The 24,516-nt window shown below is 46.6% G+C and overlaps 1 protein-coding gene across 4 annotated transcripts in view; it reads left to right on the plus strand.

Moving 5' to 3' along the window:
• FARS2 (phenylalanyl-tRNA synthetase 2, mitochondrial) overlaps positions 1-24,516 on the plus strand; it is a 383,264-nt gene that overhangs the window by 103,119 nt on the left and 255,629 nt on the right. For all 4 annotated transcript variants that reach the window (XM_079933040.1, XM_079933039.1, XM_079933041.1 and 1 more), the window contains one exon: positions 11,950-12,081. In XM_079933040.1, coding sequence (XP_079789166.1) covers positions 11,950-12,081 — 132 coding nt within the window. The remainder of the gene's footprint in view (positions 1-11,949; positions 12,082-24,516) is intronic.

Here is a 24,516-nt window from a genome sequence, read left to right on the forward strand (position 1 = left end):
GGGGAGGGGAGGTGCCCCAGCCAGGCCCACGTTAGGAACTTGACGGATGAGGGGGTGGTGTCACGGGAAGCGTGCTGTGTGCTCTCACAGCGCTCACAATGGGTAGGTGTTCACAGTGCCCTCGGACCTGGCTGTTCTCCCTCACTCCGAAGGGGAGTGCCGTGCTCTTACTTCAGGCATTTCGGAGGGTCATTTAAATGTTTTATCTGGGGTCGGGGTGCTAGATGCTGAAAAATGTCTCGGTAAACCTGTCTGCGTCCCAGCAATCTGGATGTCCTTTAGCGTAGTAATAGCCATAGTAGTGACGATGACAGCGAGAGAGTAATTAATAGTGTCAAATGCTGCATTAAGCACTTTTACAGGGATTTTTTTGTTCTGACCTGCATCTGTGATGTAGGTGTTATTATAATCTCCATTTTTTTTTATTAGAGGAGGGAACCCAGACCCAGAGCAACGAAGTACCACGTGACCACATTGCAGCTCGGGAGTATTTGAGGCCTGGTTTGAGCCCCCTGTCGTTTTGACTTCCGAGCCCATGTTAGACCTTAGCTCTTTTGAAAGAAGAGATACAGATCATTTCAATAATATTCCTAGACTGTGAGGCTTACGGAAGCCGTGATGTTAAAAAGAGGGGGCCTCCCCCGGGTGTTGCCTTCCGACTCTCCCGCCCTCTGACCCCCGTAGCTGGTCGGGCTATACTCTTTTATATTTCAGATACCAAGATCACTTAGAAACTTCACATTCAGTCCTTCTTTAATTAGCTAATGATAGGAACTGCCTCCGCAGGCCTCAGAACTATTCAGCAGCTCTTTTTATACTTGTTTTTATGGTCTGAGCTCTCTCCTCTTTTAAACTGTGAGTGTTGTATTCCTTTGTTCTTGAAAAGCAAAATTAAAAATGAGAGCACTGTTTCCTTGCGGCAGTCTCTTGTTGTTACAGCTGCTTAGGTGTCAGGGCGTTTTCTCCCTCTCCAAAGCAGTTGATTATTTTCTGCGAACATTTCAATTGCACCAGCATCCTAAGGCTGTTATGAGAGAGGTTATCGGTTTAGAATTGGAAAGAAAGAAAATGCCCTTTAGACAGTTTATATGCTTGTGGAATACACTGACATTTTAAACACTTCTAAATGGTTTCCCCTCTGTCTTGTACCGTGTTTAGCAGATCACTTCTTTCAGAGCAGCTAAGGTGGGGTTTAGGAGTCCTCACACTGTGGTTTCACTTGCTGCCCTTCACGGTTTACGGCCGTCTCTGGCACGATCCCTTGCTGAGCCCTGGAGTTTCCCTTTAGGAGGCGCCGGCCTCATAGCACAGTTTGGGTGAACGCGTCTGAAAGAGAAGTGGACTGTGTTCCTCTGCTGCCGGCTAGATATGTTGCTGTGGCAAGTCGTGTCTCTTCCATTTAAGAGCAAAACAGGCTAACGGTTGTCACTGAGATGCACTCGCAGCTCCTGTCTCAGGACCCAGCCGGTGGAAGTGCAGGTGGCCTCAGCCGTCAGCTCCCTCCGGGGCCGCCGCAGCTGCGGGCAAGCCCCCTTGCCCAAGGACAGTGCCCTTCCCAGAGCTGCCCACAGCCAAAGACTGCTTGTGGGAGGAATATAAAGGCCCCACAGTTTGCCCCCAGCCCCCAGCCCTTGCCCACCTGGCTCCAGCTCCCTCATCCCCGCTCCCCCCACACCCCGCCCCGTCCCTCTGGCGAGGTTAAGGCTTTGCTGGGCCTGATTGCAGTTGGTTGACTCCCCCCGCTGCAGCTGCCACCCTCTTCCTTCCATAGGTGCCGATTCTCCCCAAATAACTTGGTTGTCAACCCAACCTCCAAAGGGTCTGTATGCGGCCCTTGCGTTGCAGGGCTCTGTATTATGAATGCTGTCCTGGTCGGGAGTGAGGTCAGTCGGCAGTGAGGATACTGTGTCTTCCGTACCTTTTCATATTTTTCTCTGTCCACGAATCCCTGTTAATATAAATGAAGTGAAAGTGATTGAGAATGATAACTCGGTTTATGGCTGTTAGTCCTGCTTTGTTCCTGACTGAGTCAAATTTACAGAGTGTTGAAGCATGTCACTTTAATAATTCTGAAGTGTGCCCTTTTGGGCTGTCTGGTGCTGTCTGATTTGCAGAGGGTCGTCTTACATCTGGAGGTGAAGTCGCAGAGCAGCGGCTGCCTCAGGCCATGTGGAGCTGTCTCTGCTCCTTGGGGCTCGGGTGTCGTCCAGGCCGGCTGCACTTTCAGATGAAAACTGGCTGGCAAGGCCCGCCTGTCGGAACCTTGGATCACATGCTCTGAAATGGGGCTACAGAGAGCCTTGCCTTGTGCTGAGTACAGATACTCAGTGGAAAGAGGACATCATCACTTTAGGACTCAGGTGGAGAGAGACTTAAGACCCACCTTTCCTTAGGAGTCTGCTGAGTGGAGAAAATACTTACTAGCGTTAACCTTTCTGGCCTAACGACTTGGTACAAGGAAACTGTTTGGGAGAAAGCGTGAGATAGCCACGATTGAATTCGCTGGAATGCTTTTAAGGAGCCTAAGAAAGTTGCTGATTCTCTGGTGACTGGGTAGGGCTAAGAAACAGGTTCCATACCCTAGAGAAGTAAGAAGTTGAAATTGTGTGGGGTTTTATGTTAAATGAAATGAAATGATTGGGCCTCGAGGTACAGTGAAAAAAGTACTTAAATTTTTCAAGATACTTTAATCAAGACAACGAATGTGCCAGGACTGTGCCTGTTTCATACTCTTTCTACCTGTAGGAGGTTGATACACAGGCAACCGGGAGACATTAAGGTCTGTGGACGAGGGAGAGTTCCTTCTGTGCTTAGGTTCATAGAAAGCCCAAATTCTTGATACATATATATACTTCATCACATTTGAGAAATTTCAGTAAATTATTTCTTCAGATATTTTCTCTGTTACTCGCTCCCCTTGGGGACTCCAATTACATGTATATTTGGCCACTTGAAATTTTTCCACAGTTCACCGGTGCTCTGTTCCCTTTTCTCTCAGTATTCTTTTTTCCTTCTGGGTTTCATTTTAGATAGTTTTCATTGCTGTATCTTTAAATTCATCAATCCTTCTTTTTTCCTGCCATGTCTAATCTGCTGTGAATTCCATCCAGTGTTCTTTTCACCCCATTTTCTAGTTTCAGTTAGTGTCTTTTCATGATCTTCTTTATCTCTACCTAACATGTCCGGTCTTCCCTGCAGCTTTGGGAGTGTACTAAATATCATTATCATGCATATTTCAGTGCCTTTTTCAACTAGTTCCGTCATCTGTGTCATTTCTTGGTGAATTGCTATTTCTTTTCCTCTACTTTATGTTTTTTTCTTCTTCTTCTTTGCATGCCTGATCACTTTCTATAGGATGCCCGATATTGTTGGCTGTACCTCGTAACGCGTTGTATATTTCTGTATTCCTAATACTCTCTCTGAGCTTCGTTCTGGGATTACTCAGAAACACTTTGATCCTTCTCATTTTGTTTTAAGCCTTGTTAGGCAGGGCCAGTGTAGGGTTTTAGTCCGGGATTAGCTTTTTCCCACAACCAATTTAAGACCCTTCTTAGTACTGTAACTGAGAACCCATGAACTATGAGGTCTTCCTTTCGGCTGTTTGGGAACTGACCCCTTTCTGGTCTTTGTGAGCTCCCAGCGTTATTCCTGCTAATCCTTTTGTGTGGTCTGTTTCCTGGCCTCGGGGAGTTTCTTCAACACACCTGCACTGACATTTTCATTTGTATTCCATCTTCTGCAGATCTTCAGACCTCTCTCTCTACAGCCCTCTTCTTTCACCCTGACCTGTGAACTCTCAGGACAGACTGTTTCCTCAACCTGGGAAGACCTCTGGGCTCCTCCTGTGTTTTCCTCTCCCGGGGCAGTGTTAGGGCTCATCTTTCAGGGATCAGTGTCCTTGGTTACCTGATATCCAAGGTCTAGTGTGGCATTGTTTCATATATTCTGTCTTTAAAAAAATTATTTTATTTTTTTTTTACTTTTTTGAAACTGGGGGCTGGTGTTTTTCTTTTCAAAGAAGAATTTGATCTGGAGATAGATAAAATCCTAAAGATGCATTGTTTAGGTCTGGTTTACAAAAGGATTGCCTTATGATTTTTGTTTTTAGAACAATCAGTGAATTGTGCTTTCATGGATCTCTCGGGGTAACTGAAATACACTTATTTTAGACTCTCAGGCTGTTTTATAAAGTTAATCTCCTCTGGGGTGACTCCAGCTTTGGTTGTTGGTTGTGTTGGCTGTCTTACTTAGCAATCACGTAGTTGGAATTATGCTCTGCAGGTCATGTTCAGGGGAAGATTTTTTTTGTTTTTCTCCCTTTCTCTGCTTTCCTCCCTCCTGCCCTCCCCGCTTTGCTTATTTCTCCCCTGTGTGGGGGTTTACACTGAGCTCTTCCGACTTTAAATCCAGAACGAGGTTTTGTAGGGACCTGTCAGATGTACTCACCAGCTCTGATTTAGGGACATGACAGGTCCAGCGCCCAGGGCTTGGCTCTCCAAGCTAACAGCTCTTCAGAGCTACAGCCCCAGGCTGTATTTGGTGACGATTTTTGTCACCCTTCTTTCACCAGCATGGAGCCCATTCCGTCCCAGCTTCTGACTGCAAGCTTTTAGCCTCGCTCAGATGCCAAGCCAGCAGCACGTTATCCTGCGGGAGGCAAGCTCCTGGCATCTCTTCCTGATTGTGGACCCCAAGCCCAGCAACACTGTGATTTATCCCCTCTCCCTGTTTGCTCTTCTGTGCTGGTTCTGGCCAGTGGAGGTATTTCTCTTACCTCTGAACATAGACCATGGCTTTTTGGTTTTCTCCTTTTTCTCCTACCTGTCGTTGTGTGTTAGGAGAACAAGGAGGCCGATGGTGCCTTCTTGGCCTTGGAGGGCGCTTCGCTTGGAAGCCCAGTTAGTGCAGTTTTCATGGTCTGCTCCAGTGGAGGGCAGCATTGGGCTTTGCAGTCTGACACCTGGTTTTGAATTCTGATCTTGGCATTTTCTGTGTAAACTTGGATTAGATATGTAAGCTGTGTCCGTCACAGTTCCTCCATCTGTGAGATGGGAACAGTGGTGCTCATTGTGCAGTGCTTATGGCAGCCTGGCGTGAGTGTAAAGGTTAGCTGAAGGAGCCACGTGGGTATTTAGCATGGCATCAGAGTAAATAAACAGCAGACGTCGATGACCTTAGCATGCACTTGAGAAATGTTTCTTTTTCTTCATATTTTTATAAAAACCTGAGAGAGTTTAGATAGTGGTCTGATTTTCAGTGACATTCATTTCAAAAATCACCCATTGAGTATTTAGATTCTTTACACACTTTTCCTTACTGAATTGTCACCAAAACTCTGCGAGATGAATATTATTCTTGTTTTGAACGAAGCTGGGGCAGTGAGAGGTTAAGGCAGTTGCTCGAGGTCACTTGGCCTCAGGTGCTGGAGCTGGATCTAGTTAGGGGTCTAGGATTGCTCTTGCCGTGCATGGTGGACCTGCCCACGTCTCTGGGATCAGATGTGGGAGGCAGGCGGAGGGTGAACCTTCTGTCTGCCAGGTTTGTCTGTGGAGCCGTCCTGTGCCAGTGGGTCGGGGAGGAAGGTTGAGGACAGAGGGCGCTTGGCTGTGGCTCTCCCCTGGACCAGGTTCCCCTCAGGCTGTCCCCTCTGCTGTCCATGTCGCCCCTTACCCCAGTGCCTTGGACCCCACACCCAGATTTAGGATGAGGGAGCACTGAATTGTGCTGCACTCTGTTTCTAACCCCACTGCGAGGTAGAGAAATGCTAATATCATTTTAAGATCCAAGCCCTAAGCAAGAGGGTTCCTGCGTATGGGAATCTGAAACGACACTTCACCTTACTGCTCTTTCCGCCAAGCAGAAGACTCGTAACAGTGGGACCAATTACACTGTCAGCAACAGTGGGAGAAGTTGCTAGCCTTTTATTTTTCCCCTAGTACTTTGCATCTGTCTCAGCAGAGGGAGTCACTGTGGCTGAAACAGAGCTCACATCTTACCCTGTGCGCTGTGGCGTACATGGTCACGTGCGTGCATCCTCTACACGTGGGTGTGCTTCTGTGTACTTGACCGCACAGGACTGTATAGGGTACAGTAGTACAGTATCTTTATTCCAAGCCCAGGATGTCTGGAGGCAAGTGTAAAAGCAGCAGTGATGTAGCTGGTACTACTGTACTTTTCAAGGTACTGTACTGTAAGATTAAAAATGTTTTTTTGTTTTTTATGTATTATTTGTGTGAAAAGTATTATAAACCTATTACAGTACAGTACTATACAGCCAATTGTGTTAGTTGGGTACCTAGGGTAACTTTGTTGGACTTAACTAATAAATTGGACTTAATGAACGAACGTGCTCTGGGAACAGAACTGGTTCGGATGTAGGGGACCGTTTTACTGTAACACTGTATTAGTCTGAGGTGTATGACATAATGATTGGATACATGTATATATTGCAAAACGATCACCGCAATAAGTTTAGTTAACATCAGTCACCTCACATACTTACAATTTTTTCTTGTGATGTCACCGATGCCCTATTATACAGGGAAATGTATACTCTTACAGTGTTTCGATTTTGAACGCTGTGAATATATTACTGTTCAAAACAATTTTTTTTAAGAAAGCTATGAGAACAGAGCAATACTGAGAACTGTGAAAAATTGCCTGTCCGCTGCTTGGTACGTATTCAGTTTAAAGGGCTGTGGGTCTGATTTAAATCGAGCAGGAGCAGAAGAGATGGAATTGTCAGCTGCATTTGACAGTGAGGGCCGGGTAATTTCTAGTTAGGTTGTGCTCACCTCGGATGGTCCCAGTTTTTTACGGATTTCTTTTTAGCCAGAGAGCACCCTCCATCCTTTTTCTCCCCGGCTTCGCTTTCCTTGCTTGGGCGCCTGCCGTGTCCGGTGTAGAAAGCAGGAGAATCAGAGTTCTGCTACATTCGGCTGCTCCTCGGGTTCCAGCACTGAGGAATTAATGCCCAAGAGCAGTTACTAATTGCGTATTTGTATAGCCGGTATGGAAAAGTCTCTGCTTCGGTGGAGGGTAGCCTTGGTAGCATATATAAAGTCACTGGTATGTGCTCTGGTCTGGGCCACCAGCCTTTTCAAATTTAGATTCTGACAGCTCTGGGAGGTGGTTCTGATAGCACAGTCCCATCTTTCAATATAAGGGTATGGGAAGCAGAGAAAGAGTCCCTTCCTGAGTGGGTAAGGCAGGGAAATGAATTACAGGGTGTGTTTAGACGAGATCGGTGATGAAGGCGGGTGGGGTGACCTGGAATGGCATCTGTTTAATGTGTCTCTGTCCAGTGTTAGGTGCCGCAGTGCCGCCTCGGCGGCAGGGCTTGGTGGGAAGAGGCCTGGGCCCTTGCCCCGCCCCCTGCGTCCGGCCCTGATTGGTCTTCCCTGGTACGTGGTGCTGCCGTCCTGTGCCCGTGCCCCTGGTTCCCTACGGCAGGTAGGGCCGGCAGTGTCCTGCCAGAGCTGAGAGAATTCAAGTTCTTGCCAGTCCTTTTCCACTCAGGCTCACACCACTATCGTTTTTTTTTTTTTTTTTTGCGGTACGCGGGCCTCTCACTGTTGTGGCCTCTCCCGTTGCGGAGCACAGGCTCCGGACGCGCAGGCTCAGCGGCCATGGCTCACGGGCCCAGCCGCTCCGCGGCATGTGGGATCTTCCCGGACCGGGGCACGAACCCGCGTCCCCTGCATCGGCAGGCGGACTCTCAACCACTGCACCACCAGGGAAGCCCTATGTATTCCTTTTTTATATTCTTTTCCATTATGGTTTATCACAGGATCCTGAACATAGTTCTCGGTGCTGTGCAGCAGGACCTTGTTGTTTATCCATCCCACATGTAATAGTTTGCATCTGCTGACCCCAGCCACCCCCTCCCCACTGGCAACCACCAGTCTGTTCTCTGTGACACCACCATTCTGAAGGAATGCTCACCAGTCATTTCTGGGGTCCCAGCTGAGGGAATGATCCTGGACTTTGGGCTCTCAGCGTCCTCCTTCAGGAGAGAAAGCAGAGCAGGTGCCTGCATCTCCAGAGAGCATCTCTGCCTCTGGGAAAACTGGGGCTTGCTAGGTCCTCTGCTCACAACCACTGGGCAGAGCAGCTGTTGCTGTACAGCGTGGAGATGGGGCAGCTGGGCTCAGAGAGGTTGATTAACCTACCCCCGGTTTCACAGCAAGAAGGGCAGGATGAGACTTGAATCCAGGTTTTTGGTTTATTCTTCTACTTGGCTCTAGCCTAAAAATTAATATATAATTTTTGACAGTTGCTGTAATCTCACAGGGTTCTGAGACAATTTTTAAAAAGCTCTGAACTTCATTTGTAAATATGTTTAAGTAAATTATTACATCCAAACCAAAAAGAAAAAGACAAACACACACATAAAACAAAAAAGAAAGAACGAACTTTGGCATTATTTTCCATTAGGTATATAATATATGTACATTTAATGTAATTTAAACTAATCACCAGTAAGAAGAGTCTAATGCGTGATGAATCCGTGTGATTTGGACATGTTTACCAGAAATGTCCCTCTGTTAATGTATAATTCAAAACGCCTAGTTCTTAGTGGATTTTTTTCACAGACTCCTGATACTTGACGTGTGAAATAAGCCATACTTAACATAGTTTTTAGGTGGTTATCCAATATCACATCTTTGATACACGCTGCATGTCAAGATGTTTTTTCAATCTGCTATAATAATCCTTACTATAATTTTGAGGTTATGGGGCGAAAACAAGAAGAAAGTGTATATTTGGGGGTAATATAAAAGTAATTAATAAATGATTCTACCACCAGCTATGAAAAAAATTACTGTTATGTGTCAAAGTAACTAAAATTTAAATTGCTAGAATATGTAAAAGGATATGGTATTTTGATAAAAAATTACACATTAACTAATATAATTTACTTTTAAATAGTGACTATTTATGTTTGAAGTATAGCCATAGGCTTCTCAAAGGTGGGACTTTGTAGCTTTTGCCATTTTCCTGTTTATGTGAAGGAAGACGAATTTAACTGAAGAAATCCTTAAGGTAGTAGAAAAAGGAAGTGAATGGTTTGTGGATTCGGCATTCTTTGCAGGGTCACAGGTTGAAAAAGGATCTGAGGAGGTAAAAGGATCAGAAGCTTTCTAGTCGCACTGGACACAGCTTTTGCCAGTCCGTGTTTTCTGGGTTAGTTTCTGTGCTGTTGTCATCAGTGAGTTCTGCCTCTTAGATGCGTAATGTTAATCATCTCACGTGTCCTGAGAGACTTTGGCCAACTTCCCTGCCTTGTCACTCTTTGCTGGGTGCGTTTTTCACTGTGGAGCCGTTACTTTCATTGCTACTGAAAGAGACACACCTGTAGGATGGTTGAGCAAAAGGAAACCTAGGGCTGTGGTGGCGGAGGCCTTCAACCAAAAGAGAGCGAGGTTTGATGCGACCAACATGTGGACATTTTATCTTGAGAATTTAGTCAACATTAAAAAAGTTTTTATCCAAAGTTATAATGTTTTATAGTTTTACAAGTGGTAAAACCAAAGTCCTTTGATAAAAGAAGGTTCCTGGAGAAGGGCAGAGACCGTCACACCGCTGTTCAGTTCAGTCCTTGTGCTTTGACACCACTGGCACCGACAGCTCGGATGGGTGTGCACACAGGAAAGGTCGAGTTCAGGCTTAATGAACACTGATAATAGTTACTTGTGGTTATTTTGAGCGTTACTAATGTTTTCAAGTTGCTTTCTCTCTGACTGGGGGGAACCTAAGCTTTCTAGGTGTGAGGTATAAAGAGATAAACTTTACCCAAAGGAATAAAATAAAGAAATAACAGGAAAATTAATTTGTGTAGAACGTACCTAACTTTGTTCCAGGCACTTAGTGGTGTTGAATTATATGAAATCATCATGTTAACCCTGAAAACTCGTCTTGCTTTCGGTAAAATTTGATCCAGGTATAAAAAGCCATGTATAAAGAATTTGTTTTTCCAAATTGTTCTCAGAAGGTGATCTGTGCTCACCTGCCAGGAGTTACAAAAAGAACGAATAACATGGTTTTGTCTGCCCGTCCTCTGCGCTCAGTTATACATCCCAACACTTGGCACATTTCTGTTTGCCAGTGGGGTTGTCTCTGGAGCTTTTTCATACAACATTGGTAGGGGATTGTTGGTCCCAAAGGTGGATGAGCACACAGGTGTCCAGGTCCCTTCTTTGCAGAATTCAGTGGCAAGTAGGCAGCTGGTCTGCACGTAGGGGCTTCTGTACAGAAATATCGGGGGACTTGCAGACACTGCCCCAACATCTACATTTTTTTCCCGGGTAGAAAAAATGTTGGCGAAATTTCCTCAGTAATGGCAACGAATGAACTGTGGACATGCACAACAACGTGGGTGAGTCTTAAAATAATCACACCGAGTAAAAGAACCCAGACAGAAAAAGAATACATTCTGTGTGACTGCATTTTCATAAAGTTCTAGGCAGTGCCAGCTCGTCTGTCATGACAGGGAGGAAGTCAGTGGTTGCCTGGGGAAGGAGGGCTGGTGAGGAGGAGAGGCAGGGCTGATGGGCAGGTGGGGAGTATTACAGAGGGGCATGAGGAAGCTTTGGGGGGTAATGGACATGTTGCTGATATTGATAGTGATGATGTGTCATGGATGTATACGTATGTCAGCACTTATCAACCGTGTGCACTGTATGTACGTGGAGTTTAATATTTGTCTGTTATACCACATGTATAATAAAAGGGGGAAGTATTGTCTTACGACTGTAAACAGAAATCAGTTGTCACTTGCCATTGACAGCAAGTATCTAGAAAAATAAATGCAACTGAAACAGAACAATGAAAGAAAAACCTATATTCTCCTATATCATTCTGAGCATAGCAAGGGCTCCTTTGTTTTATAACTCTGTTCGTTTGTGACTTTTGATTCTTGAAATATCTTTCACGATGGGCAGGGAATTATGTTTTAATTGTCAAGAGCAGGAGTTTTGGAGTCGGGCAGCCCCGGGTGTAGCCTGGTCACCTGCTAGCCGTGTGCCTATGGGCAGGACACACAACCTTCCTAATAGTTTTTCCACCTCTCTATGAAATGGGACTGGTAGAGGCATAGTAAGTGCTCAGTAAACGGAAGCAAGTTTTGTTACTGGTTTTGTTCAGTGCCTGCGCTGTGAGGGCTCTGGGTGTCCTCACAGGGGCATCTGGCTGCTACGTGGCCTCCTATTCTGCCTTCTCTTCTTAGTGACCTCTGCTTTCTGCAGGCTTGACTTGTTTTCAATTCATTAGTCTTTTCCTTTGTTAAATGATAATATTATTGTTTGTAAATGACATATTTATGATTGCATATTCAGAAATTCATCCCGGCATTTAGCATGTACTTTTTTGGTTGTCTTGGATGTGAGTATATTTATCATTCATCTGTAGAAAAAAATATTTTGACTTTTTAAATTTAGCTGATCTTATTTCATTTAACCTTTTATTAGCTCTTATAAAGTTAATAAAAATTAATATATCTATTTATGGAAGTGAAAGTTGATTAGTTTATCCTGAATTAGTCATACTGTTGATATGTAAGTTTGAAGAACAGTAAAAGTATTTTTTCTTTAACTCTGAGAAGATGTCATTTTCACTTATAGAAACTAGCAGAATTACCTGCTTTCCCCATTATCTTGACCTAATTTCTTCCTCTGCCCGGTGGTTGCAGGGATTTGGCAGGTGATTGATTTGGTTTTAGAGGGTCCTGGAGCTACACAAAGTGTTTTTCATATTGGAAAAGACATGCCCAGTTTTTCACAAGTTTTAAGATTTATTGCCTCCCCCCAAAGTGTTGCAAATTAATTTGTTTGCTATTTATTTTAGTCAGAATGTAGGAATTGGTGTCATTAGCCGAAGGGCAGCTTTGATCACAGGAAAGGCAAGACTGCCTTTAACGTCCATGTCTGTTTGTGTTTGGTGTCTTTGCAGGGCTGGACATCAGATGGGTGGACTGCTACTTTCCTTTTACTCATCCTTCCTTCGAGATGGAGATCAACTTCCACGGGGAATGGCTGGAAATTCTTGGCTGTGGGGTGATGGAACAGCGCCTGGTAAATTCAGGTAGAAGAGAATCCACGTGTATTCACAGGCTCTCTCTTCCCAGCTGACTTCCTTTACAGGCTCGTTTGCATCCGCGCTCACCTACTCCTGTAGGACTAGCCTCTGTCTTTCTCTCCTTGTATGTTGCCCTCTAGACTTTTCTCTGGCACTCCACTCTGGAAGAACTTCATTCTCGTGGCTAATTTTGCAAAAGCTTCTTGGTTTTGGAGCTCTTCCTTATCAGCGCCCGGCGTTGGTTTGTACTTTGTGATTTCATATTTGTTGATCAGCTGCTTTGTAATTGCCGACAGGTCTTTGATGCGTGTCCCAGGAGAGTGGTTTGTCTTCCAGACTATTTAAGAACAAAGCCAACATATAATCCCTTTTTTTGTTCCTACTGCATTTGGAACCAAATTCAGCAGGTATTTCATAAATATGCTAAAAACACAATATAAAAATACTTAGGTCTGTGATGTTTGGTGGTTTGCCACCCTCAGCGTTGGCAGTGCTCCCTGACTGGGAGGGAGGGAAGAAAATGGGGGCTCTGATGACATTCTCCCCGTTCTGTAAGAACTCGAGAAGGATCTTTCCAGCTCTCCTCTGCAGGACCATTGCTTAACAATAATGATTATTTCTAGGAATTCCCTCGTGGTCCAGCAGTGAGGACTCCATGCTGCCGAGGGCCCGGGTTCGATCCTTGGTCCAGGAAGTAGGATCCCACAAGCCGTGCAGTGCAGCCAAAAAAAAAAGATTATCTCTAAACTTAATTTCAGAGCTCTGAGGTTTTTTTTTAAGTCACTATCTGAATTTAAATTTAAAAATACTTGTTCAGAGTGTACATCCTCCATGGGAAGCTGGCTGAGACTGGGTGTGTGGGGAGGGGTCACTGCCTGAGCAGCAGGCAGAGGGGACCCCATGAGCCGGCTCCCCACTGCCCCCGCTCCTCCCTCCTGGAGAAGGACATGCGCTCTGTGGTCTGGGAGGGTGGTGGCTCTGATTCAGGGCTGGTCACGGGCCTCCCACCATAGACCGGAGGGGAGCCGTCCCTTCTGGTGACTCAGAGCTGCGATGGACCATGGGTAAGGTCGTGGCCTTAGAGAACGCGGCTGGAGGGAGACGGGAGATGGGGCGGCCGTGAACGCAGGAGCTGGTGCTGCCTGGGCTGGGAGACCTGGGGCCTGGCCTCCCCGCCCCCTCTTCCCCAGGGGCCCGGACCAGCCAGCTCACAGATTCCTCTCCACTCGGCCAAGCAATGCTTGCGGGAGAGCTGGCCCAGCACAGCACCACGTGCTCCTTGGGTGGTTTTCCAGTATTTGAAGGTCTGTCCTGGAGAAGAGCAAGCAGAGAGGTCGCAAACGAGGGCCTGTGAGTAAAAGTTGGGAGGCCTGGGCTTGCGTGTCTGAAGCAGCACGTGTTCTGTCAGTTGACAGCTGTGTGTCTTCAGGCAGGTTGCTTAACCTCGCCAGTCTCGGTTCTCTCATAGTCAAATGAGCACAGCGATACCGCCCTCAAAGTTTCTTTATGAGGGTTAGTGGAGGTGGTGCACGTGACGTGCTTAGCACAGGGTCTGGCGCGTAGTAAAATTGTTTCCGTAAAAATTAATCTCTGATGTTAATAAACATTGTTTTCAAATGGTGAGAGCCATTTATTAACAGAGAGCCCCCTTAGTCGAAAATATTTAAACAGAGCCTGTCCTGCACGTCATAGAAACAATTTCTAGCCAGTTGGAACTAGGTTACGTCTTTGATCCTGGTCATTTTAGTATCCATGATTCTGGATTGAGTGAATGATTTTAGAGGAAGAAAGAAAATTGAGAGTGGTAGGAAACAGGAAAATAAAAGAGATGTATATGTATTTTAATAGAAAACACAAAATACTGGGAGCAAATATGTAAGCTTTAATCTCTTCTTGAGTAGGAACTAACTTCAAATACTTCTGTGGTGTTTTGTTTTGTTTGTTTTTTTTCTGTGGTGGTTTTGTTTGTTTTGCTTCGGGGGGAGGGTGAGTCACATATGAGTTGCCGCTTGGAATCGTGCTTCCTTGTATGTTTCCAGTATCCTGGATGGGTTTTTATGAGGTTTATTCACACAGTAATTGGCTGAATACAGTCTCTGAAACAGGTTTCCAAGTCATTATTGCACATTAATGAGACTGCTGTTCTGCAGTTAGATCAGCCATGTCAGGTGATTCTTGGAGGAGATGGCAAAGTGAAAAAAAAAGAAGACACCTAAGATGCAAACGTGTCTGAGAGATTCACCGTGGTGGTGGGATGTGCTTTCGTTTGTTGGGAAATGGTACACATAAAATTTAAGTTAAATACCTTGCGAGAGAGAGAGACTAAAGAAAAGGAAGAAGAAATGATTTTATAAAAGAATTTCTGTGTGGGCTTTGCTATTTGAAGTTGAAGTTATTATGACAGAGTTCTTCTCCGTGTTCTCAGACTCGAATGTGTTTTGACGTCTGTAGTTAAAATGCTTACACTGTGTGCCTGGCAGTCACTAACCACAGACAGCATTTGCAAGTGGAGCTAACTTTCTGTTTTCTGAGTTCCTACGGTGTGGCGGAAGCCTGGCTCCGGGCCCTTTATGCCTCTGTTCAGTTTGCCATTCTTGCTGTCTTTCCTCCTGTATGTTTTCCCTCCCCTCTCCTCCCCTCCCCTGCCTTTGAAAATAGAACTTCCAAGAAATGCTAAAATTGATGGTTACAACTCTCCATCTTTATGGCCCTTCAGAGGTTCAGCTAAATGCTGAAATGACAACCGAGAGGCTGGTGGGGCAGTGATAATAGCAGACGTGTGCCAGCCTCTCCCTAAATGCCCTAGAGGCTTTCTTTCATTTAACCTTAACAACAGGGCTCTGGGTGGATGCTGTTACTAACCCCATCTTACAGAGCCTCAGAAAGGTGATCGGGCTCGAATGGCTGGCAGCGTCGCTTGCCCAGATCTTTCCGACCATAATCAACTACTGTGTTCTGCTACCTGAACAGTAAATTGCATGATTTTGAAGTGGCTAGAAATTCCTTTCAAATAAATGATTCTGCCTAACGTAGAATGAAGAGCTGGAACCAAATGAAACAAAAGCAAACAAAACTCTGTTGTGTAGTTATTCGTTACTCCTGCAGAGGGGCTCATCCCCCGTGTATTATCTCTGTGATCGAGTGCATTTAATTAAAAGCCTGAGATTAGATTCCTAATTTGAACAGGCATTGAAAGCACTTTATTGCACATTTAAGCTGACTATGGCATGTGTGTGTTTTGTGCACAGAATAAGATAAGGCTGTTCCGGATAGCTTAGAGAATTTTATTTCTTCTTCTTTAAGCTCTAGTGCCTTCACCATTGCTTTCTTTCTTTTTTTTTTTAATAAATTTATTTATTTATTTTATTTTTGGCTGTGCTGGGTCTTCGTTGCTGCACGCGGGCTTTCTCTAGTTGCGGCGAGTGGGGGCTACTCTATTGCAGTGCATGGGCTTCTCATTGCAGTGGCTTCCCTTGTTTCAGAGCATGGGCTCTAGGCATGCGGGCTTCAGTACTTGTGGCATACGAGCTCGGTAGTTGTGGCACATGGGCTTAGTTGCTCTGCGGCATGTGGGATCTTCCTGGACCAGGGATCGAACCTGTGTCCCCTGCATTGGCAGGCGGATTCTTAACCACTGCGCCACCAGGGAATTCCCTCCGTTGCTTTCTGACTGCTTAGATTTGGTAGTTGTGACCTGGGTGGCGACTGCTGTCATGATGATCTGATTGTTTTTCCCTTGAGGACAGGAGTGAGTCACGTCTCCAAATACGACACACTTTTTTCCCATTGGGCTGACTCAGGCTGCTGTCTTTGCAGGTAGAATACAGAGCAGGAACATCTGAAACCATCACCAGGTGACTACAGGCTGTCATCATGCCTGGAAGGAATTTACCATCTATTGAGCCCCTGTGAAATTTAGAAAATTATACCTGGGCCAGGAAGCAGAAAAGTCTCCACAGTGGAAAATAACTTTAAAAGCGGAATTGCCTTCTTTACCTCTTGATTAAAATTTAAAACTTGACTCTTTGGGGAAAACCTTGTAAATACGTACGTGAACAGTTTCTAGTTTTAAATAATCATTCTTTTGTTCGTTTGTTTGTCAAATATTTCTTGAATTACTTCTAAGGCTATAGAAAAGCAAATAAGCATTGTCCTTGCCTTTGAGACCAGCGCAGTGCACAGAGATGTAAACATGAATGATTAGGGTGCCACGTGGTCCATATTAGTAACAGAGGCACGGTGGGCAGAGTGGGGAGGGGAGGGACTGGGGAGGAGTGTGCCAAGCCCTCGTCCTGGTTGCACTCAGGGTGGAATACTGGTGATAGGCACACATGAAGCATGCACCCTAGAAGAAGTTCAGTTCCCGTTTGTAAGGGCTTGTGTACTTTGTCTTTGCTTGGGCGCCCAGCTGTTATACCTAACGCTGCTTTTCCTATCTAAGAATAAATCTACTTGCAGTCTATGCCTCTTTGATAGAAGTCTCCACAGCCTCTACACACGCTTATATCGCTCAGTGTTACTGATCTAAGTTGGTGAACTTCCAGATGGCACAGACCAAGACTGTACAAGCACTGTGCTGTACACAAGCAGACATGCCACTGCTACACTCAGCATCTTGTCTGCGTAAGGCACTGTGCTAGACAAAGAGGCAGATACAACAAATGGTAAGATGTGACTTCTCCCTGTAGAACTTGGAGTGAGGCAGGGAAGACGAGGCTGTGTAATTAGAGCGTGAGCTTACGTGCCATTCGTGAGATCAGGCTTTGGGATATGCGAAGAGGGAGCTCTGTCCATCAGTTAGACCACTGGAGGTCTAACTCATGGAGCCACTGAATGATCTCGGCACCTCTGTCGAAAACCATGTTTGGGTTTATTTCTGGACTCAATTTTATTCCATTGTTCTACGTTCCTGTCCTCATGTCCACACTGTTTTGATTCCTGTAGCTTTGTAGTAAGTTTTGAAATTGGGAAGTGTTAGTCCAACTTTGTTCTTCCTGTATTCATTCTTTACTCTTGGCCATAACATGCTTAAGTCTCCCTAATTAAAAAATAATTTTTTTCCTTAAAATTTTTCTTCACTGGAATACTTCATGCTGATACTTTATATGCCCGTCTCTGTCTCTGTCTGTCTTCCAGTCCTTTACCATATAGATCAGTCCAGTGTCCCCCACCCAGCTGAAGAGGTAGGACATGATACAGTTGAAGTCCCCTGTGTCCCTCCCTGTTAGTACCTTCCCTTCCCCCCACTCCTGTGAGCAATCACTGTTCTGAATTTTGTGTTGTTACCTTGATTTTCATTATAGTTTTTCTATGCATATTGTAAAACGAGCTAACTTTCACCAGCTTTTATGCTTTAACAAATGGAATCATGCTGCCCATCCTCTCATGACTTTGGTTTTCCATGCAGTGCTATGAAGTTCATCTCTGTTGTCATGTGTAGAGTTTTAGTTCGTTCATTTTTCACTGCTTAAATTCTACTGGGTGAATATGCTGCAGTTTACTCATCCATTCTTTAATGGACACTTCGCCGTTTCCCCCTTTTTTGTTCGCTGCTAACAAATGCTCCTCGTGCACACTTTTGTGCGTCTTGCACGTACAGGAGTGCCAGTGTCTCTGAGGCGTATTTTATTTGGCTGTGGAGTTGCTGCACTTCGGGGCAGCTGCAGCTTTGTTGGTGTCACCAGGCTGTTTCCCAAGGCAGCTGGGCCAGTTCGCTCTGCCTTGAGCCTTTGCATGGACGTTCTTGCTGCCCCACATCCTCTCCGCGGACGCCTGACTTTGGTCCGTCTCTGGTGAGTTTAGAGTAGCCTGTTGCTGAGGTTTCGTTTACATTTAGCTGATTGCTGTTGAGGTTGATCACATTTTTTATAAATTTACTTGACACATGCAGCTTTTCTTTTGCTCATTTTGGGGTAGGGCTCATTTTTCTCCTTGTCTTTCTTTTTTTAAATTAGTTAATTCATTAATTTATTTACTTTTGGCTGAGCTGGATCTCCGTTGCTGCGCGCGGCCTTCCTCTAGTTGCGGCGAGCGGGGGCTACTCTTCGTTGTGGTGCGTGGGCTTCTCATTGCGGTGGCTTCTCTTGCTGTGGAGCACGGGCTCTAGGTGCGCGGGCTTCAGTAGTTGTGGCTCTTGGGCTCTAGAGCTCAGGCTCAGCAGTTGTGGCTCACGGGCTTAGTTGCTCCGCAGCACGTGGGATCTTCCCGGACCAGGTCTCGAAGCTGTGTCCCCTGCTTGGCAGGCGGATTCGTAACCACTGCGCCACCAGGGAAGCCTATCTCTGTCTTTTTTTAATTGATTGGTAGGAATTCATCATCTATTTTGAACACTAATCTTTTGTCATTTTTATATATTAAAATCGTATTCTCTAGGTTTGTGGCTTTTCTCCTTTAAGTTGCTCTTTCATGAATGGAATGTCTATATTTCTTACTTGAGTAGCTTTAGGTTTCTTTATATAACATCGTTCTCCCAAAAAGTCACTTTGTCAGGGAATGCGAGTGGGTGTAAGTTGACAAGTTCTGTAAAGATAACCCTTCTGCTTGTCGTGCTTGACTCTAGTGGCTCAAGTCTCTGATGTGATTGCTGTATCATTCATATTTTCAGCGTGGGGATTCTGCATATTTAATGACTTTCAGATGTCTCCCCTCTCTCTCCTAATGTTCTGTTGAGTCTGGTCCCACCCTCTGTGGCAGTTCCTGGGGCTGGGAAGGCAGACTCTGGGATGCTCTTGTTTGACTGGGAAAGGCAACATGGAGCTTGCGTGGGGACTCAGTTATACCGTTTGTACAGAATTGGATTTGTCTCCTCGTATATTTTGTAGTTCTTTCTGATCCTGCTTAGAAGCCATGCCATCCCCTCCAGTATTTCTGCTGCTGTAATAAGAGCAAAGATTCTGGTCTTTGCTTCAGGCTGCGGTGCCTGTACCTATTTCTGATGTTTTGATAGCTGTACTGTGTGTTACCTACTGTCTGTGGCATCATTCCTATACGTGGGAGACTTCTGGAAAGCAGAGATTCTGTCCCGTGTCTTACTTTCATTGGCTAAGGTCTTGGATATTTAGCTGATATAAAGCAATTGTCCTTCCCCCATCAATGTGGACTTAATTTTCCATTTTCAACTGTTTTCCTTTTTCCTATCATCTCCTCATTCCTGAAGCAGTAACCCTAGTAATAATAATAATAATAACAACAACAACAATAATAATACAATCCAAATATTAGCTCTTAGCTTTTGACATTTTGAAGCTGTTGAACTAGTTTGTGAGCTTCCGAATAGAAGGTTCAGGTTAGACAGAAGTGGACATTTGGCAAGTTTGGATCGTTGCAAATGGTCATGTCTTTCATCAGACTCTGTTACTATTCCCACGCCCCGCCCCCCCCCCCCCCCCCCCCCCCCCCGCCGTATCCATGCACTTTGCCCGCTGACTGTGAAGCACGTTGCACTGTGGGAAGAGGACCCTCCCCTCTGCCCTGACCGCTTCGGCTGAAGGGATGTCAGCAGATGAAGGAACAACGGCTCGGAAGCCCTTGGCAGCGCTTTTGCCCTCTTTTGCTTCTGCCTTTGTTATGAGATGAACATGCACAGCCTGCTGGTTCTCGAACAGTGAGAAGCAGGCGGACTGGACCTGAACCAACCCTGGAGCCCTGAGGCCAGCCCAGTCTGGACCAGCTGAAGCCCTGGCCCACAGCTGTGTGCTTGTTGACGTTTGTGGTGGTCTGTCCATCCACAGTAGCTGGCTGGCAAGATGTACATTGTGGCCGTTTTGCATATTCTCCCTCAGCTCACCTGGGGCTCCCGGTGTGTTTAAGCGTCCCTCCTCCAATACCGTTACACGGAATTCACTTATTCCTTCATGCTTTTCCTCACCATCTCCCTTTCTAGCGTAGTGAGAAGGATGATTGAAAAAGAGTTTGACTTTTTCTGCTTCCCTCCCTAGAGAAGCCACTGAAATAGATTCCCAGTATTTTGGTGTGTGTGGTGACTGTTTCTTAAATCAGACAGGGATTGGGGATGGGATTTATCTGGGAAGTCCTCCTTGTGGGAGTTTTTGGACATGCTTCTGACATATGGAAAATCATGTGTGTGTGTGTGCAAACATGTTCTCACTATAACCTGTTTAAAGGTTTAGTTCCAGGTGTCTGTCTTTAATCAGTCTCAGGTAGAAAACTCTGGAATCACTAGAATGTAAGCTTCATGAGAACAGGGACTTTTTTGGGTTTTTTTTTGCGGTACGCGGGCCTCTCACCGTTGTGGCCTCTCCCGCTGCGGAGCACAGGCTCCAGACGCGCAGGCTCAGCGGCCATGGCTCACGGGCCCAGCCGCTCCGCGGCATGTGGGATCTTCCCGGACCGGGGCACGAACCCGTGTCCCCTGCATCGGCAGGCGGACTCTCAACCACTGTGCCACCAGGGAAGCCCGACTTTTTTGGTTTTGACCACTGTTGTATTCCCAGTTCCTAGAACAATGCCTAGCACACAGTCAGCACTCTATATATATATTATAAAATGAATGATGAGCACATGAGTGGTGGACCCCCATTTCCTTGTCCCAATGTGTACTATTCTTTCTCCAGGCTCATCTAAACAGTAAATGTGGAGGGAAATACCCTAGTTTCCCAGGCTAACCCTTGGCCTGTCTGTGCTTAGCTGCTCAGTGCAGCTCCTAAGGTAACAGGAAGAAGATCTGGGGGGCCCTCGGAGTGAAGATCTGCCTACAGCCAGGCCCTGCCACGCACTGTGCTGGAGATCTTGGGCAAGTCCCGAGGGTCTCAGTTTCCTCATCTATAAGATAAGGGTCTTAGATGATATAACATCCAGATTTCCTTTTAGCTCTCGGATCCCATGATTTGGCCTCTTAAGCAAGCCAGAGATGTGTAGTATTAACACAGCCCTCAGGGGATTTGGGGTTGTTTTATAGCCCCACATGGAAAATTGCATAGCAGCCTGACTTTGGTATCTATGGTTGGTTAATCAGGTTTCTTCCCCACACCCCTTAAAGAAACTCTCCGAGACTAATAAAAAGGTAAAAAAGGATGTTCATATAATTGAATTTTATTTAAACTATTTATGAAACTCTTGCTTCATGGGATCACTGCAGCTTTGAAGGCAGGTAGTGATGTGCTACTCAGTGGTTCAGTTTTATTTTCTCCCTTGCAAAGAGGCAGTTTGGAAGTTTAGGAATTATTTATGGTACCGTGGGGATAAACACAATCTGCTAAGTTATTTTTTTCAAGATTCGTTTCTGCATTTTAGGCTGGAAGCAATGTCTTCATGAAACGGCCGTGTTGTTATGTCCGTGGATAAAATGAAGTGATGTCATTAGACAAAAGTTAGGCCAGATTTTCAGATTGTGTTTTTTAATGGACATAAGTCAGGAACTGGCCAAGGGTAGCATTTCTCAAAGTGTGTGACATAGAACACTGGGTATTATTAAGATTTTCAAAGGAAAGAGATTTGATATTCAACCAAGTGTGGAAAATAGTGAGTTGGAAAGGTCCTGCATGTCTCTCTCTATCTCTGAGTTGGGGCGAGCGAGCAGATTTCCCAGAGTCACAGGACACGGAATCACTCTGTGAAAGGGTCCCTTTTGTGGAGCACATCCCGAGAAGGACACCTGGGGAAAGGCTCGTCTGTTGGCTGCTGGGGTTGCTGGTGAACTGGCAGGCTAATAGAAGTGTAGTTTGGGGCAGTAAATGATGAAGCCTAGTGAGATATGCTTAAATGTTCCCTTGAGGAGTGCCTTCAACGTAAAGGGAAGCGGCTGGTATCAGTATACGTAATTTAGAACATTTATTTGATATTTTAGGCTATTTGTCTACAGAGTCCTGGAAATTGAGGGTTTGTGGGCTTTGAAGGCATTAGGAAGGAAAAGCTCTCCAAATCCACTGTTTGATGCGTCCATTTATTAAATCAGCCTTTCCCGTCTCCGTCCATTCCTTCAACGGACGTTTATGAAGTACCTGCCTGGCAGGCGCCACGCGAAGTGCTGTAGATACACAGGTCGTTTCTGCCTTTGAGGGGCTCACGGTCCAGTGTTGGGGACGGCAGGTCGTGTGCTGTGTCCGTGAGGCTCTGATGACAGTTGGAGGAGGAGTTGTTGGTTCCTCGAGAGATGGGCAGCGCTTCACCGGGGTCGTAGGGCTTGACCCGAACGGTGAAGGGGAGCAGGTTTTGTGACGGGTAAAGAGGGATCTTTCCACCGGGGTCGTAGGGCTTGACCCGAGCGGTGAAGGGGAGCAGGTTTTGTGACGGGTGAAGAGGGGTCTTTCCCGGCAAAGAGCGTGGCTTGTGCAGGACACACAGAGTGGGAGGCGGCACTGCATGTTCTGGAAAGACCGACTGGTACGAGCTCGGGGAAAACCTGGGAATCAGGTAGAGGAGGCTGCTAAGCTCCTCCGTAGCCGTCAGGTCTGGAAGGGCATGGGCGGCAACATAAAGACCTTAAACCTCACCCTTCAGGTAGTAGCACGCGATTGGGGGATTGCATCACTGTTGAGGGTGAGTCGAACAAATGCAAGTTCAAAGGCAGGAGACCAGGTGAGCAGCCTAGACTGAGTGTGAGGAGGCCCTGGAGGAGGGAGGGGCCGGGCGGAGTGGGTCTGGGAGCTCCCGCCAGGCTCCGTGCGCCTGGGGCCTCGTCCTCAGCGTCATGAAGGGGGCACGCACTCGGGGGCAGAGGGATCTGGGTGCAGTTCTCCCGGGCTTAGCTGGGGCCCACCGTACGCCCTCCAGAGACCCAGGGGAGTCCACAAGCCCTGCGCCCTCTGTACCTTCAGTTACCTAAGTAACCAGCACAACTCCTTTCTCATCAGGCAGGCTTTTTTTTAAGAGGAGGCAGACCGCCTCCAAGGGTGAAGAAGTACCATTTTATTCCTGTTTCAAAGAGAGCATTTCTGGATGGCGTAGGCTCCCAGCCCTCCGCAGCCTGGATTCCCTCCTGGGTGAGATGCACGTGGTGAGGCTGACTCTCGCCTGCTCTGGACTGTGGCTCTGGGCCTCCTTGGACGGGCCCCCCCTGGGTCCTCTCTGAGCCCAAGCGTGTCTGCCTCCCGGCGAGGCTGACAAGGGGTCTGCCTCGGTTGTGTGGCTCTCAGGGACCAGACCTGAAAAGGTCTTTGCGCTGCTGCCTTTCTTTGGGCTTGGGACTCTTTCACTGGTTCCCTTAATCAAAGCCATTCCTCCTTGTCCCTGGCTGGTTGTTTATTTCCCTGCCAGCTGTGGAGGGGCCTGGGCGTTGGAGCTTCTTGTTTGTTGCACTTACCTTCTGTGTCCTATCTTGGCGGTGCCTGGAGTAGCGACGTGGGGAGCAGCTGGGGGGCAGACCAGACTCGCTCCTCTGGTGCTTACTGGCTATGGCTGACCGGCTCCCTTGACCACCGCGGGGAGGATGTGAATGTCCCTACAGAAAGTACTGGGAGCTTTAAGCCAGAAAGGTACACCTTCACTGACAATCCATTTACCACTTAACGTCCCTGCATCCCAGCTCCTAATCTATAAAAGGAGAATAATAATGTGCACCTCGCTGGTCTGGGATGGAGAATAAATGAATTAATGCATGTAATGTGCTTAGCCGAGGGTCCGGTGCTCAGTAAATGATCAGAAAGTGTTAGATCCTTTCTCCCCTCACTCTAACCCTTCCATCCTTCGGAGAGTGTTAAAGTTGGAAGTGACTTCAGATGTCATTCACTCTGTGAATCTCCTGAAATTACGAGTCAGGTCTTGCATCTGTTTGTGTAGGGGCATTTGGGAGGCGGGGGTTCTGGAAGGAGAGTAATTGTAGTTCTTATCGGACCCTCACGGTGTTCTGTGGCTTGAAAAGGATGCAGACCGCACATGTAGTCTGATACCCTCGTCTTGCACAGGAGGAGCTGGAATCGTTTGATGAGGCGGTTGCAGGTGTGCCTGGCAGGCATGATCGAGGGCACGGACCCCTCCTGACTGCTAATGCTGTGTCTGCTTTCAGGACCTTATTCAGACAAGGGCAGCTCGTTAGGTGAAGGCGCCTGTTACCCTGGAGGGCAAAACATTCTCACTTGTTTATTGAGGGGAGGGCGAGGGAGGCTGGGAGCATTTGTTGGAAAGATAGGTGCCGGGCAAGTGAAGATGAATAAGGCAGAGCTCCTGCCTCCGAGGAGCTGATGGTCTAATGAGGGGTCCAGTCACACACAGGGCCCAGAACCAGGTAGGTTAACAGGCTGGGGGCACGGGCCTCAGCAGCCGGTGCTGTCGGGGAGGCCGTCCCAGGAGACCGACCCCGCAGAGCTGTCGTCTGACTTTGATGTTGAAGGACGCCTAGGACTCTGCCGGGGCAAGGGAAGGGGTAGGACCTTCTAGGCAGAGGGCGCAGCAGGTCAAAGGGCTTCTGAAAGATGTGGAACGAATGCCTGAGGACAGAATTTCCGTGTGATCGGGGTAGAAGGTGTGGGCGTGGGTCCAGAGGGG

The sequence above is a fragment of the Stenella coeruleoalba genome, assembly GCF_951394435.1.
Source record: "Stenella coeruleoalba genome assembly, chromosome: 10".
Taxonomy (NCBI): domain Eukaryota; kingdom Metazoa; phylum Chordata; class Mammalia; order Artiodactyla; family Delphinidae; genus Stenella; species Stenella coeruleoalba.